This window comes from Metarhizium robertsii (assembly GCF_000187425.2).
Source record: "Metarhizium robertsii ARSEF 23 chromosome Unknown MAA_Scf_9, whole genome shotgun sequence".
In the NCBI taxonomy this organism is placed as follows: Eukaryota; Fungi; Ascomycota; class Sordariomycetes; order Hypocreales; family Clavicipitaceae; genus Metarhizium; species Metarhizium robertsii.
This window is the reverse complement of record NW_011942237.1, coordinates 192,458-208,076: the sequence shown is the minus strand read 5'-3', so window position 1 is coordinate 208,076 and position 15,619 is coordinate 192,458. Positions and strand designations below refer to the sequence as shown.

The 15,619-nt window shown below is 52.9% G+C and overlaps 6 protein-coding genes across 6 annotated transcripts; 2 read left to right on the top strand and 4 right to left on the bottom strand.

The window, feature by feature from the left end:
* Nucleotides 1-959: 959 nt before the first annotated feature.
* On the bottom strand, nt 960-2,032 carry MAA_01562 (Outer membrane protein, beta-barrel; the record flags this gene model as incomplete). Its single annotated transcript, XM_007819560.2, has 4 exons — nt 960-1,200; nt 1,267-1,364; nt 1,432-1,654; nt 1,737-2,032. 4 exons carry the CDS (start codon nt 2,030-2,032, stop codon nt 960-962), a joined length of 858 nt encoding a protein of 285 aa, XP_007817751.2.
* Nucleotides 2,033-6,815: 4,783 nt separating this feature from the next.
* Nucleotides 6,816-7,368, bottom strand: MAA_01563 (Ribonuclease P/MRP, subunit POP7; the record flags this gene model as incomplete). Its single annotated transcript, XM_007819561.2, has 2 exons — nt 6,816-7,258; nt 7,308-7,368. The coding sequence occupies 2 exons, from the start codon at nt 7,366-7,368 to the stop codon at nt 6,816-6,818; spliced, it is 504 nt and encodes a 167-aa protein (XP_007817752.2).
* Nucleotides 7,369-7,752: 384 nt separating this feature from the next.
* MAA_01564 (37S ribosomal protein rsm22) lies at nt 7,753-8,828 on the top strand (the record flags this gene model as incomplete). The annotated part of the gene is made up of 3 exons (XM_007819562.2): nt 7,753-7,818; nt 7,882-8,067; nt 8,133-8,828. The coding sequence occupies 3 exons, from the start codon at nt 7,753-7,755 to the stop codon at nt 8,826-8,828; spliced, it is 948 nt and encodes a 315-aa protein (XP_007817753.2).
* Nucleotides 8,829-9,158: 330 nt separating this feature from the next.
* On the bottom strand, nt 9,159-10,277 carry MAA_01565 (NIPSNAP family protein; the record flags this gene model as incomplete). Its single annotated transcript, XM_007819563.1, has 2 exons — nt 9,159-9,643; nt 9,704-10,277. The coding sequence occupies 2 exons, from the start codon at nt 10,275-10,277 to the stop codon at nt 9,159-9,161; spliced, it is 1,059 nt and encodes a 352-aa protein (XP_007817754.1).
* A 2,020-nt stretch (nt 10,278-12,297) lies between these two features.
* On the top strand, nt 12,298-13,228 carry MAA_01567 (Serine hydrolase FSH; the record flags this gene model as incomplete). Its single annotated transcript, XM_007819565.1, has 2 exons — nt 12,298-12,388; nt 12,513-13,228. The coding sequence occupies 2 exons, from the start codon at nt 12,298-12,300 to the stop codon at nt 13,226-13,228; spliced, it is 807 nt and encodes a 268-aa protein (XP_007817756.1).
* A 235-nt stretch (nt 13,229-13,463) lies between these two features.
* Nucleotides 13,464-15,097, bottom strand: MAA_01568 (26S proteasome non-ATPase regulatory subunit 12; the record flags this gene model as incomplete). The annotated part of the gene is made up of 4 exons (XM_007819566.1): nt 13,464-14,051; nt 14,109-14,828; nt 14,893-14,949; nt 15,014-15,097. 4 exons carry the CDS (start codon nt 15,095-15,097, stop codon nt 13,464-13,466), a joined length of 1,449 nt encoding a protein of 482 aa, XP_007817757.1.
* Nucleotides 15,098-15,619: the final 522 nt, after the last annotated feature.

Genomic DNA, 15,619 nt, shown 5'->3' with positions numbered 1-15,619 from the left:
CCCTCCAGATTGAGCCGTGTTGCCTACTTCGTATCCTTGTTTGAGATTCGTCTACCGAAGAGTCAATGACAATAAATTTATTTATCAACTTCTCCGATTTGAGGTAGCCGAAAGGAGAGAAAGGCTGCGGTACTCCGCCTTGACCGGGCTGCGGGGTTATGAACTGATCAAAGCTTGTTCCTGTTAAGGGGTTACAGTAATGCGGGCGCCCGCCGGCGGGCCCTAAACTTGACATGTCGTGCTACACAGGTACTCCGTAGAGGCGAGATGCATTCGATAGGTGGAGAGGTGGTGAAGCTGAAGTCGGACCCCTGCGACAACATGCCAAGGAACTATGACAAAACGATTCGGAGTGTTATGGTGCCCGACAGAAGCCACAGTGTATGAGGCGAGTCATCCAGATAAACCGACGCCCTGTGAAGAGCGTCGGACGAAATGAAACGACGTGCCTTGCCAAGAATTTGGGGTACCCAAAAACACCCTCTCTTCTCAGATGAAAAGATGCATGAGGGGGAACATTGAATCAGAACAGGCCGAGGAACTATGATGTGTATTCACAGGCTCATGAAAATTGTGACAAGAAAAATAAGATAAGTAGGTTCATGCGCCAGTACATATGCCGAGTTCTTCCCAAAGAACTCCCTATACGCCTCGCTCCAAAGCTGAAGAATAAAAAAGTAGAAGAAAGAAAACTCCGTGGATAAAGCAGCCCTAATGTAATATGATCGACGGGGTTGATATGATGTAAATGCATCCCATCATGTCCCTCGAGACACAGATTTTGTGATAGAAATTCGTCCTTGTCGGTGTCATGTTGAATATGGTGTGAAAAGGGCATCTGGTGCTTGCTGTTGCATACGTCGGGTTGAGTAGACGCCACGCGAAGACAGGTTTTAGCAGCTCAAGTCACTCTGTAGGCGCTTTACACATGTCAGAAACAACGCCACTGGCACACGCGACTAGGAGAAAAGGAAATGAATGACATACTCGATGATGAGCTCTTCACCAGACCACATACCGCTGGCTACCCACAAACCGCAATTAACAATCTCCGCATAACGCTTGTCAGGCGTTTTCACTGTAGCAAACATGCGGAAGCCATATTGGCGAGGATCGATATCCTTGGATTGGCCAGGTCCAAGAAGCGAGTCTAGAATATCACAGGGCCCGGAGAGTGAGCCCCGGGTTCGCATCTCGAGACTATCGGAAAATCCATGTCAGCAATCAATATCAAGAGATGGAATATACACCGCAAGTCCAACTTACACGGCGGGTGGCTGATCAGTAGTTTGCATGACAAAGGCGCCTTCGACGATACGGATGGGTCTAAATCCTCTGGCTTGACCTAGATCATATCCACCGGCCTGTGCGGCTAGTTAATGAACTTGTTCTCTTTACTTGCGGGATAAGGTAGGAGTGATAAAAACTCACTAGCACCCGTCCGTTACCAAACGAGCCAGACCATTGTCCAGCAGCGACGGTGGTGATTTCTTTCTTGACCTTGTTTTCCACCCTTGATGGCTCTGGATTCAAAGCCACAGCTATGCGGAAATCGAATTCCAGAGCCGGCATAGGGAACGAAATAGCTGGTCTAGGAAAGTGAGGCAAAGCTCGTCGGCAGGACTCTTCAACGCTTTGTTGACTGAAGATACTACTGCTGACAGAAGGACTGGTCAGCAAGGGCCGCCGAAGAATTTTACGTTGATAACCTCATCATGGGCCTCGGGAACGCTTACCTGCTGATATTGCTGCTTCCAGAGTCAGACATGTCATCGTTGTATTCAACTTGCTGCGGCTGACCCAGAGGATGCATCATGAACTGCTGCGGCGGCTGAGGAACAGCGCCTACTTTGGACTCGGGCATAAGACACGGGGTCGTCATATTAGTATCCCAGTCCACCGAGTGTACCTCATTCATTGTACAGTCCTGGTCGGAGTTGTTTATGTGCGGCGGCGGGCAAAGCGCAGACGATGTAAAGTCGGTTGGGGCCGTTGTGGGAGGCAGCGACAGCGTCTCCGTTTCGGTGGCCATGTATTTGAATTGAGTAAAGGGCTTCAAAGGATCGGGCCCCGAGGACTGCTATAAGCCTAGATTCAGGAGATGATGGTTGTCGCTGGAGTTATGCCGGGTGTGGTTATCTCAGTGAGACATAGATGCAGCGCGAGAGGCGTCTACACCAACTAGCTGCAGGTCGCTAGTACTCCGTATAGTAATGACTATTTTCCTCCAGTGGCTTCAACGTTCCTGAATTTCTGCCAGCAGCGCAGTTTGTCAAACGGCGGAGGGGAGGTCGGATTCGCAGTTGCGAGGAGCGTGGTCTGATGTAAATGCTGGGTGAGTCGACACAAGGCTCGTCGGCGCTGTGATGAGCTGACTGCTCGGGATGGGGGGGGAGGATTTGGCTGGGGTCGTATGTTGGCTGTATGAAACTAGAGTCTGAGTGTGGCAGTCTCTGACAAGACGGGCTGGGGAAAGATCTCTATTTGGACCACAAACCACACGACCTCTGGACCAACTGACTGGCTCATGCGGAGCCAAGGACAGCCATGCCGAAGAACGTAATGGCCGACGTCAATATCCAAGGTAATGGGCGACAGCTTAATAAGGATATTAACGGAAACGGGGGCTTGCGAGGGTGTGGATTCCGGATTACATCCGCAATGAACCTGTCTGAGTGACAAAGCAGAAGCGCGCGCGAGGCCCGACGCAGGGCAGGAGGCGTCAGGTCAGGCCGGGGCTAGGAAACTTCGGGTATTTGGGATCGCCCGGCCTATTGTGGACTGTGAAATATGAATTACGGGACAAGGGATAATGCCGACTTGCATTTATTAGAGACAGGTCCGGATGCATTTTGGAATTTGGATTTGGACTTGATCTGCACTCGGGGACTTGGTAAATCCGCGTGGGGATAAGACGCCTTTTCGAGCTGGAGCCGTCGGAGAAGGGGCGGGCGCCTTTGGTTTCCTTCTCTGCAGCCCGCTCTCCAGTGGGCAACCGCCACCGGCCCGGGCGATTGGAAATCCTGGGTGGCTCCAGCTGTCACCCTGGCATTTGCTTGGCAGTTGACCAGTTGCTCTTGCCTTATTTTTACCTTTACCAGAAGAGCCTTGTTGTGTTGGATGGGTGATGATAGTAGTTCCACATGTTCCCGACCTCCATGCGCGCATGCACTCACTCCCTCACACCAAGAGCCAACAGCTAGCTGTAGCTGTCTTCGGGAGTCAAGGGATCACAGACGAGCCCTGCACGGCCTGCGGTTCGCATTTTGCATTTGCGGGGTTGAAGGCCAGTCGACATCTTCAACCAATTACCATTACACGCCCTTCACCACCAGCCATCGTGTCGTATTGCCTGATTACCTGATGCCCAGGAAAGACATCACAAACACGCAACATGTCCGCAGTCCGCGGTTGTGTTTGCCTGTCGACAGTCACCTAGAACCGCGGGCATGTTGACCTTGACCGGACAAACACGGCTTGTTCGAGTCCGTGGAATGTTTCCACTGCTTTGAAATCGGACATGGCTACTCGCCCCTTGCTCTAAAATGCCCACTCACTTGGAGGACTTCTGGAGGCCCGCGACCCCTTGGCCGCTGAGTGACCGGCGGGCTGGCTGGGACTTTCGCGGCTGGTTCGGGACCCGAGTCGGACTTTTGCGTCCCGCTATTCCTGGGATTGCCAGCGACCTGGCGAGGTGGCACCATGGTTGGGTTAATGCTTGGATGGGCGTCATTCAGCCTTCCCATCCCACATTGGCTGAACAATCACGTCGTGGAGCACCGCGAGTGTTTGGAGGGAACCGGCAACATTTGGAGATCAACATGAATCGACTCCCCCCATGCAACATCGTACCATATGTACAATTCCTCATTCATAAGATCTGGAAAACCGCTGATGGGTAGAGCTATCCGATTCCCGTGCCATCTTAGCTGCCTATGCGTGCCGCATTTGTTACACACTAATCGCTTTCAGGTCACAAGGCATTGACATGCCAGTAAGTTAGCCACTGTCTGGCTCTGAGTTTCCTGTGCGGGCTTACCAGCCGTGATTTCTCGGAGGCAGCTCCTGGGTTGTTAACTCAAAACGCATGCTCGTCCCTCATGGGGTCGACCTAGTTTACACCCCTACACTAAACAACCACGAGGAGTGTTTGCAACTAGAGACAAAGGGCGCTATTACTAAAACTCACCGACGTCGATTTCAATTGAGCTGGGCTTATCCGGCCTTGACAAGCTTACGCCGACCTGCAAAGCCCGAAAACTCACTAACGCCGCGGTCCTTACCTTACGGCAGGAAGTAGGTAAAACGTGTTTGACAGCGTGGGCATAATCATCAACGCAAAGTTTGAGAGCTATGAAGTCGCCCTTTGACAATGTGCATTTCTCAATGCATTAACAGGTATTAATTGACAGACTCAAACGGGGTCGAGATTCAGAGCTTCCGTCGCTGAGACATCACATTCCGCCACCTATGTCTATTGGAGTTTAATCTTGGTCCTGGTAGGAATTAGTTCGGATTATTCCCATGGAAGCATATCTCTTAAGTCCGCTGGTGGGGCTTCGTCTTGGATCAGCCGTGTTCCCGACTGAGCAACTGAAACTCCTGGACGAACGAAGCACGCATTGTGGCACAGCTAGAAGAGCTTCAAGAGCTGTCCGCCCAATGAGTATCGTTCATTTGCGGAATGCAGGCCGGCTCCAGGAGAAGACCCGTCTGCTTTACATCTCATGTCCTCCGGATCAAATACCCTCATTCCAGCGGTCTTGCCGCCCTGGACGAGAAAATGGCACAGGGCGCTCTCTATTTGACGTCGGCGATTGAGCAGCGTCATTTTCTGTGCCGCTTGTACGCTGATGATAGTATGTATGCGCATGCACTCCGTAATACTACCTAAGTAATACAAGTAAAAGTGGGAGTGCGAAGGCTTGGCGCGGCGATACTAAACCGGACAGATCTGACTCGACCGCTCCTGTCAAACTCCGAGCAAATCATACTCATTCGGCTGATGACCATTACATCCAAGAGGAGAGGTTGCTGAAGTCGTGTTTGACCTTGGGGCTCAGTTATCCCTCTCTCAATCGCTGCGCGGCAGTCAGAAAAACCGGCTTTTCGCCCGTGTCATATTCTTATATTCTCATGCTGTGTCAAAAGGCCGCGGAGCACCTGGGTTTGATCCGCTCACTCGGCTGTGCAGACACCCGGATTCTTTGTCGGTACTCCGTACAACTAGTACATGGATAATGGAGACCGTTCGTTCGGAGATGAAATGTGCATGAGGTGTGTCCACGCCACTAACGGACACCATACGGAGTTGATAGCACAACGTGAAAGGGTCGGCAAGTCGTCTTCCGACTTGATGCTTGATAGGACTTTGTTGTCGTAACGTCGGCAATATGAAAACGGTTACACGCGCTGAGGCTGATGGCCTATGCAGAGCAAGCTCGTCTCCTGCGGGGGCCAAGATTTAGGGACCAGGGCGGCTATTTCCGACCCCAAGGAGGGAGCCGGGTGCATGCACGTCGGATCAAGTACTGACAATCGGAGTAGATGCGGCATCAAAAATCAAGATTAACGTTTCGAATCTGGATTCGTCCTTTGGGGCGATAGGAGGTAATACATATGACGAACTGCATTCGGTGTCCAAGGTTGCATTGCGACTGCTGGATAAGTTGTTCAGAGAGCACACCGCTACGCCACTTTCGCAAGGTGTCCCCAGCATTGTGAATTGGCATATATCTCCGGACTCGAATCGCTGGGGAGAAGCTCCTTGCTATTTACCGGCGTCAATTATTTCTTTCGTCAGTCTTAGCAGTACGAAACAAAGATGTGAGCCACGCGCAGCGAAGGATATTTTCAATTGGGAGACGCCCTCGACAGCAAACCCAATATTTCAAAGTGCGTAGGACGAGTTGGTGACTACTACTGACAGGTGAGCCTACATGCCGGTGGGAACGTCCAGTTGCGTATCCCGCGAAATCCCATCAGTTTGTGACCCGCTTGACACTTTGATCCCGTACAACGGAGACCACCGTCGTTTCGTTTCGATGAGTGGCTAGCTGACTTCTGCGGATCGGCTATTGCGGAAGCTGGGGAATGGACATGAACTTCTCTCACCTCACCCATGGCCCTAGACGCTCACCAATGGGCAGAGTGTTGTTACGCAAAGGACCAACTTCAACGGCGAATCGTAGTGTCTTAAGGCTGATCAACCTTCTAAAATGCCATCTTGTCAGAAAATTCGAATTCCTCTATATTCAGCTTAATCTGGTGTCCTCAATGTATTTCTTACTCCAAGTTAGACGTTGAGAGAAACCCGGCGCACTTTATCCTGCTATGACGATAGTTTTGGATGACTCTTAACCAGAGTTTTATTAATCTTGTGCCACTTCTGGGCCAGTATCAGCACCGTGATAGTTGCATTCGAACAACGTACCGTGCCCTGGTCACCGGGACTTCAGGAAGGGCGTGTCACTGCAGCTGTTGCTGACCCAAATCGGTAAAAAAAAAAAGGACAGCCCCCGTTTTGAAGACGACGCGACTGGGTAGAATAGTTGTATTGCGTTGGAGCAGTCGATCAAGAGTGGAGAGACAAGAGCTTTCGGTCTTTGCAATATTCCAAAATTGCAACAACAAAAAGTTGCCGACTTCCGAGATATCTCTGGGCCTTGTGCATGCCGCCGTATTCACGAGATTGGACCACCCACATGGTGACAGGGTGATAGTGATTGCGTGAGGAGGTTAATACCGACACCAAGGCGATTGTGGCACGTGTCAACCTCATCGCACATGACAGCATGTGCTGGAAATCAAGGTGCTCACTTCAACGTGATGACCAACTCCAAGCAACTCACTCTCCGGATCCTACTCAGCCCATCCCCTTCCCCTTCCTCGACAATTACATCATCCACAGTCCCCACCGTCTTGGTCCTCAACCGCACGTCGCAATCCCCCTGCTGCTCGAACCAACTCGCCAAGCTGAGCGTCTTCTCAATGGCCTTTCCCGTGCCCAGGACGGTGACCAACAGTGGCGAGGCATTCCCATACGCAGTGTTGGTGCTACGCTGTAGAGCTTCCACGCGTGCATGGGTCGATGCATTCTTGGGGGCTGCCGCTGTGTTGCGTAGGGACTTGGTGAGGAGTTTGCGAATGCGAGTGACTGCGGACAGGAAGGGGGTATGAGAAGATATGTAGATGACTGGAGATTTTGAGGAGGAAGGGATCTGGGGCCTGTTAAGTGGTCTTTTTTGTATTTTGCATCCTAAGGGCATCAGGCGTATTCTAAACGGGCCATAAGTTGGGATGCCTACCTTGTGGAATGGGAGGATTTTTGTTGATAGGCGACGGCTCAGAAGGATGAGCCTTTGCCATGTTGGCGGCACGAACAGTGTGAGCAGTGCAAGAATTTCAATCACAAGGCACCGCGGCTGTTAATGTCGCCTTGTACAGGGCATGCAATGCACGCGCTGTGGGCGGTCTCGATATCGTGTTGCAGGCAAAAATTACCAAGAGCCAAGATGGGGATGATTGAAGTGCACATGCATCAAGACGCCCGTCTCGTCCCCACCAAGGCCGTGGGCCCCGTGCACCCAGCCTCCAGCCCCCACTGCATCCACGCACTGCTACTTGCTCACAGCACTTCTCGACGTCACTTCAACCTCGCCTCCAACATCGAAGCTCGTCGCCGTCTCAACACAAGCTAGTTATGGCGCGGCTATGTCCAGCACCTTAGCATAGCTCCATCTACAAAACACCATGACGCTCGAAGTCTGGCCACACATCTCTCCCGAGGAGCTGCAAATCAAAGCCGCCGAGTCCCTCGTAAGTTGCGCCGTCCGGCACTCCCTACCCGCGCAATTAATAACACAACCATCCGCCCTGCAGGACCGCGAACTAGAATGGATAGTGCAAGAAACAATGACGCTCTGCCACGAGCTCAAGCACGGCATCGAAGACTGCTATGCACTGCTCGCACCCATCGAGCCCGGCAGCACCCTGGTCATGAGCACGCACCGCAACGAAAAGGTCAAAGGCACAATCACACGCGTGGGAACCCGCCTCGTCAAAGGCGTCCGTAGAACCCCCTTTCCCCCGAAGGAAAAAAAGAAAGACAGCCAAACTGACCGAGAAAACAGACGCTAAGCCTTCAGCTGCGAACGCTGCCCCCGCAGCAACTCACCATCTCGCCCCTCGAGCCGATCCACATCCCGCCCCTTGACGCCATCTTCACCAATCTCACGCAGTCAATCGACCTGCTGGGTCTCCTGCTGGACAGCAAGCCCGCACCGACCGCAGACAACATTGCCTCTGCGCTGGCCGCGCTGGCCGAGTGTTTGGCCGAGTCGGCCGGGCTGCTCAAGGGGTCGACATCGAGCGAGCCGGACCCGGCGTGGCAGACAGCGTCGTGCCCGGCGCACCACTTCTCGCCCGCAATGCCGCCCAACTTGAGCTTCTTCATGACCCTGCAGGAGAGCAGCATCGTGCTGTGGCTGCGGGCGCTGGAGCCCTCCGACGCGCCGGTGCATTTCGGCGTCAAGCTGGGCCTGGCGATTGGGACGGTGCGGAGGCTGGAGCACGACGAGATGGACACGGTGTTTCGGTACGACCCCGACGGCGACGGGAGCTGTGAGCCCAAGAGGGGGCTTGGCGCCGCCCGGACGAGCGGCAAGAGGGACAGGGAGGAGAATGTCTTTGTTCGGGAAAAGGTGAGGATAGAAAGCGCCGATCCGAGCTTGATCTCCTTGTATTCCAAGCTGGGCTTCCTGAGTCACATGTTGGGGCAGGCAAGGTATAACCTGGCGGCGGTCATGGGCGTGGAATTGGATAGCTAGGGCGAAATTTATTCATTGTCATGGCGTTTGTTTGCATTGGATACCCACGGAGTTTATAGGCCACTCAGAGCTGCACAAGTGGAACAGGGCATAGAAAATGAGAGATTTCAATGCTCAATACATTTAGTATATCTTCTACCAAGGGGCCTTGACTGATGATACATGATGTGCTACACCGGCGCCATTGACAAATGAACAACAAAAAAAATGCTTCTGTGAAAAAATGCGGCTACATACTTTGAGCTCTCGGCAATCCAATCAATCTCTCCCCTATCGCATCCTCATCTCCCTGCCGTCTGTTTTCCATGCATAATAATGATGGGTTGCACCTTACGCCACTGGTGACCAGGGCATGGGAATCAAAATTCGCGACTTCATGTTCTGGATAAGTGGTACCGTCTTATGGACCGTGTCGCTCCATCCTTCAACCGACCAGCTCTTCTCTCGGCGCTCTCGGCGCTCCTCCAGATTGGCAAATTGCCATAGATGATGGACAGTGTTGAGCTCTCCAATTTGAACAAACCACGCGCCCACACCCTCCATAACCTCTCGTCGAGCCTTGAGACCACGTCGCCAGTGTGTCTCCCACTCCAACAAGTTTCCGGGGTGCAATGTATACGAGCGAAGCTCAAAAATGCCGCCTAGCTGTCGGGGAGGTGTTGTGGGCCAGAAAGAGAACTCCTGCATCAGTGAAATTTTCTTAGAGTTGATCAACAGCTTCAGTTTACTGTCAAAGTCGGCGAAGTCGGGATGGTGGGTGATGGAGTATCGAGACTGGTGGTAGCCCTCGTATTTTTGGTATTCCCAGATATGCACTGTAGAAATTATTAGCTTCCGTCCTTCATTTTCCCAAGGAAATAGTAGTCAAGCCATACCGAACGTATCGCAGTCACCGATTTCGACTCGCCAACTGCCAACAAGATGTACCTTATTCTCAGGCAGGTTGGCCATTTTCGGATAAAAGTGGCCAACGAGCTCCATATATTCGTCCACCTTCTCTGGCTTCACCTCGTGGAAGACAATAGAGTGAACATATTTGCCGCGAGCGAGAACTTGACTGAAGCTAGCTTGTATTTGTGCCTCCATCTCTCTACCTTCCTTGGTGCCATAAATGAGATTGGACAGGGGACCAGACTTTCGTTCAGCTTCATGCTTCTTCGCTTCGGAAGTAACTCCTGCATCAGTCTTGGATGAGCCTTGGTCCGAAGTCTCGGACGCAGAGAAATTATTAGCAGATAACGCACGTGCTCCCTGTTCTTTCTGTGCCTCCACCAGCCTCTCTCGGAATTCGTGCTGCTTCCTGTTGAACGAATCGATTTGCGCCCTGGAAGGATTGATGTCTCCCATTGATGGAGTCTTGGACTGCCTGGCGGCCGTGGTGCTGAGAGCTCGCAAAACACTGCGCGGAGCTACCGCGGCAGCACGGCGATGAAGAATTCGCGACAGCATGGCGAGGGAGTAGGTGGCGAAAAAGAGGTCCAAGAAGCTCCAAGTTGCAAGAGGCGGAGCACCGCTGAAGCTTGACAAGGCTGGGTATTGAGTCCGGACAGAGGGCAAAACTCCGTCAACGAAACCCAAACGGTTTGAAAACCCCCCGTTGTGTCAAAGGGCTAGGAGCGGAAGACAGAGCTCAAGAATGGGTGGTGTGTTGTAAGTCGGGCGCGGAGAAGCAGCACGGTGGTTTCCTTAGAGAGCAGTTGGCGGCACAAGAGCAGAAGGAGCGTGTAGTGTCGGCGTCTTTTGCTTGCCTGTGAGTGAAGCTGTTGAAATGGAGGGCAGCCTCGACCGTCAATTGGATGCGCGGCACAGGTACGTTGCAACGACGTCTCTCACCCCGCACTTTGCCAATTGGAGTTACGAGAGATGTGTTATGATTAGGCAGGGGACCGTGGGAGTGACAATAGCCCAATGCTGATTGACTGGGCAGTTTGAACACGGTTTTCCGAGGAGGAAGTGAGGAGGTGAGGAGAATGTGGTACGAATTCCAGTTACAGCCGAATGCAGCTTGATTGACTCCTCAATGGTACCGAATTGCAGCTTCCCAGCTGCCCAGCTTATGATGTCACATGGTTGGCGTTGAGGTGGTCACGTGGACCTCCGCATTCGCAGTGGAGCTGGCGGATGGACTGTTTGTCCTCAGTGCTCCGTCGTTGGCCATTGGCTGCCTGAGGCTGAAACTTGTCGGCTTAAACCGCGGGTGAGAGCTCTGTGGCATCGGCCGTCGAAAAAGGCTCGTTCGAAGTCTTCACCGCGAGCACACTATCCACCATATCCAACCCCTTCCAATCTCTCGAGATACCCACGATAACCGCAATCATGTCTTGGCTCGGCGTCGCTCCCTTCAAGAAGTTCCCGGCTCCTTTCCGTACGTCAATCCCGAGCGTTCAATTGACGCGCCCGATGGCCCCGAAAACGCAGCCTTCCCCCTCGATGCCTTGATGCTAACAATCACCAATAGTGAAGCCCATGTGGCCTTTCTTCGCTGCCGGTATGTGCTCAAACAGCCACCGATGACGCCGTTTCGACTTTCCGCCGGATTACGCTGGATGAAATAGCGATTAACTCGACTTCCAGGTCTGGTCATTGCCTACGGTGCCAACTCTGCCCAGAACGCCATGATGGCCTGTATGCATCTCCCACGCTTGCAATTGCGCAAATAGTGCACACATTACTAACAATACATCAGCCGATGAGTGGAAGAACGACCCTCGCAACCCCAAGGCCAAGACCGGCGGCCACTAAGTCGATAAGAAGTTGTGAGAGAGGGTGGAATGAAGAATTTATCGATGAGAGCGAAGCATAATCCGGTCCAATCGAGCGAGAAATGCGCCGGCCAGTTTATCTGAGGTGATGCTGTATCATAGACTCGCATGCGGGGATTTAATAGACCTTGTGCATCAAACCTCAGCTTCCGCTTGGGACGATATGCGTACTTGGAGAAACGCTGTGAGGTTTCCCTGAAGCCACATTTCGCCAAACAGTGTGCACTCGCGATTGTATCATTTGGACGCTTCTCGTCGTTTCAGCGTAGGTGTCAGTGCATGCGTCAACTAGCAGATTTCAAGGCCGCAAGTCACCAATGAACCATGCTGGCCACCATGACGATACTATATGTAACTGGGTAATTCGACACCCAAATGCGTCGTAAAATACTCAATCCCACAAAATCGTCCTTCCATACACCAACATCCATCATCTCACTCGTCCTTGTAAACACCCAACTCTTTTCGCCGAGACTCGGTATTCGCGCTGCTCGCCGGATGACGCATGCCCGGCTGTGACAAATCCACCCACGCGGCGCAAACCACCCCAAAGCCATCTCCAGCTCAACCATTTCACCAACTTCCACCGTCGCGCGCATAGATCATTCCCTTTTCTATAGATGTTTCTATTTCCACAGACCATCACACGACCTAAATTCCCCCCATTGCGCCGAGTTTCCACCCTGTATAAAGCCAGCCTCCGCACGATGACGGCTTCGACCGAGTCCAACGGCGCCGCCGTGCAGCCAGCCAAAACGAACGGTGACAAGGCTGAAGTCAAGATCCTCATGCTTCACGGTATGTCGAAACCCATACCCGCCGCCTTCTTCCCGTCGTAAACTCGTTTCCCCCCCACGTACAAACGCGCACACGGCCCGCCCGCTCCAACATCCCGCAAGGCAACCCGACTAACAATGCCCAGGCTACACACAATCGGGAGCCCTGTTCCGCGCCAAAACCCGCGCCCTGGAGAAACTCCTCGCAAAAGCCTTGTCCCCCCTCTCCCTGACGCCGGTGCTCGTCTATCCCACCGGCCCCAACCGCCTCCTGCCTCAGGACATGCCGTTCTACTCACCGCCCTCCGATCCCGCCGAGGAAGACGACTACCAGCCGGACACGTGGGCGTGGTGGCGCAAGGACGAGGGCTCAGGCGAATATCTCTACCTGGAGAAGGGCATGGAGGCCGTCGCCCAGGCCATCCGCGAGGCGGGCGGCGTAGACGGCGTGTGCGGGTTCAGCCAGGGCGGCGCGGCGACGGGCATCGTGGCCGCGGCGCTGGAGGCTGAACGAGCTGTGCCCGAGGGACCGGCGGGCGAATGGGTGAGGAAGCTGCGGGAAGCAAACGGCGGGAGGGCGGCAAAGTTTGCCGTGTCCTATTCCGGGTTCTGGGCGACACCGGAGTCGTTGCAGTTCTTGTATAAGCCCAAGATAAGCACGCCATCGTTGCATTATCTCGGCAGCTTGGACACGGTTGTGGAGGAGAGCAGGAGTCAGGCCCTGATTGAGAGGTGCGAGAGTGCGACGCAGGTGGTGCACCCCGGTGGTCATCATGTTCCCGTGTCCAAGGAGTGGGTGATGCCTCTGGCTGGGTTTATCAAGCAGCATGTTTATGATGCAGCGCCCAAGGCTGGGCTGTGACGGGGTTTGGCAAGTTTTGCAGACAGTGCAGATATATAGACACCTAGACGAAGAGACTAGATATAGATGCAAGTCAAATTTTGATGTTACATTAAAATGCCCTCGATTCTTGAGGACCGTCTAAATCTGTACAAGCCATAATTGCATGACTATCAGTCCCGACGACCATTGCGCCCATTTCTCTAACCCCCTCGCAAGTCAAGCCGTCTACAATCCCGTCCTACCCGGCATTCGTCTACTTTGCACTTGTGGGTTGAATGCGAGCCATCATCTCCTCCTTCGTGATTAGGTGGTCGATTCTCTCTAGCAATCCCAATAGACTCTTCATGTTATGGCTCCATTCGTTCAAAATATCATCGGCACCTCTGGGTTTAGCAAAACTGACGATTCGAGCGGGGCGATCAATCTTGGCATAGACCGTCTTCGAGGTGACCAACTCGCTGATATACTTTTCAGTTTCATCCTCGGCCAAATCGAGCAACTCGGTCAGACGGTTCATGCGAATTCGAGTATAGTACTTGGCGACGACACGGACGTTGTGCTCGATGACACGCTTTCGAAGGTCCTCCCATCGCTGGTGAGCCTTCGCATCGGACGACTGGCCGGGCTGCGCATCGAAGACGTCGGTGCTACACAGGTGCGGACCAAACTTTTTGGCAATCTCTGGCCATCGCATCAGTTCGTGGACGGTGAACAGCCTGAGGAGTTCAGCATCCAACGGGACTTGAGAGTTCCGCGTGTCTTTGAATATGCGGTGAAGTAGGTCGTGTTGCTCGTTATCATAAGGGGAAAGGATGACAAAGTAGATAATCCGCTGAAGCACCTAAAATCTTATCAGTTTTTATATTGGCTGAAGCCCAGATCAAGCGGGTGAACTTACGGGATGAAGCTTAGCAGGGTCTTCCTCGACCGCTTCGGTATCGAGAACTTGTCGGTAGTGCTTGCATACATCCAGATATTTGTCATCATGTTTCGCAAGGGCGATTTGCTGTTCATAGTACCGCAACTTGAGATCCGTGGTATCGTCTTCTTTCTCTTCTGGAACTTCCTCGCCTCGAGCCCTCTTCTTCTCACGCTCCTTCTGTTCCTTCTCCAACTGCTCGGCAGTCTTCTTGGCCTTGCGGGCCAAATACCGTGTGCTGATCTTGCGGCCTAGGATGCCAGCCTGAGTCCAGTCCTCACTCTCAATGCACAATGCAACTTGCGCTAAGATGAATTCAGTCTTCTCCCGTCGGTCCATAGAGCCAAATGTCTCGACTTGCAACTCGCACAAGATCTCCGTGGCAGCTTTCAGATCCCCCTGCTCCTTTTTGATATCGGAAAGAATCTTGGTCACACGGGCTCGCTCCACCTCGACGAATATCTTTCCCTCTGTAACAGTTCGAAGGGTCTCGATGACTGAAAGCTTCGTCTTGAGGTCTGGTGTGTCATCTAGGAAACCAACCACGGTCTGTACCATCTTGGTAATGGCCTGCTTGAGCTGGCTATGCTTCTTGGAAAGGACGAGCGTTTGCTCATTCATCAAGCTCCAGTCACCGGCATTTTTGCAGAGGGTTACGATTGCGATCAGAACCCGTGATGTCGATGCTAAGTCGGAGGCCTAATATTTCATTAGCTCTGACCCCAGTTGTTAACTGCTAATTGGGCGGCGCTCGGGGCCATACCTGCCGAGTCTGCTTCTCAAGGGCAGTAAGCTTCTCGATTGCGCCTTGAAGGTTGGTCTGCACGCTAGAGTCAGCTTCATGTATCTCTATCGCACCGCTTCGCCTACTGGTGGAGATGTACTTTTGCCAGAGTTTCAGCTTCCGGAAGTTGCTGGTCGACCTCCTTCGTGAAGTCCTTCTCGGGCTTCAACGTAGCTTCGGACATGGTTGTGGCTTCGTCTGTATCTCTGGTGCCTGTATCCTGTTGGCGCTGTATTAAGCAGAGCTTCTAGGAGTTTATTGCTGTCACAGTAACGTCGTGGTGTGCTGGGTGGATGTCGCGCGGGATGGTGATGACGGTTTGGTGCTTCTTGGGGTTGGTCAATTCATGAGGCAGCACGCAACGCAAGAGGTTCCTGCCTGCAGCTCACTGATGGTGCTACGTCGTCCCGCGTGGAGCTGACTAGCCTGCGCAAGGAAAATCCTAGGGCCGTAGTTCCGATACTGGAAACATCACATTGTGGGTCAGGTGACCTGGATTAAATCTCATTGTCCGTGTTTCGTACTGAACATCATTGATATGAGCTTGGAAACATGCACGGACTAAGCCATCTGGCTCGCGTATGCCAAGTTCTCATGGGACTTCCTGACGCACGGGAGCGTTGGCCTCTTGCAGTCAATCATCCGTGGGCCTGTTGTGGTAGCTAGCTCATCTGCTGAGTGGACTGGGCTGTGTACTTCAGTAAGT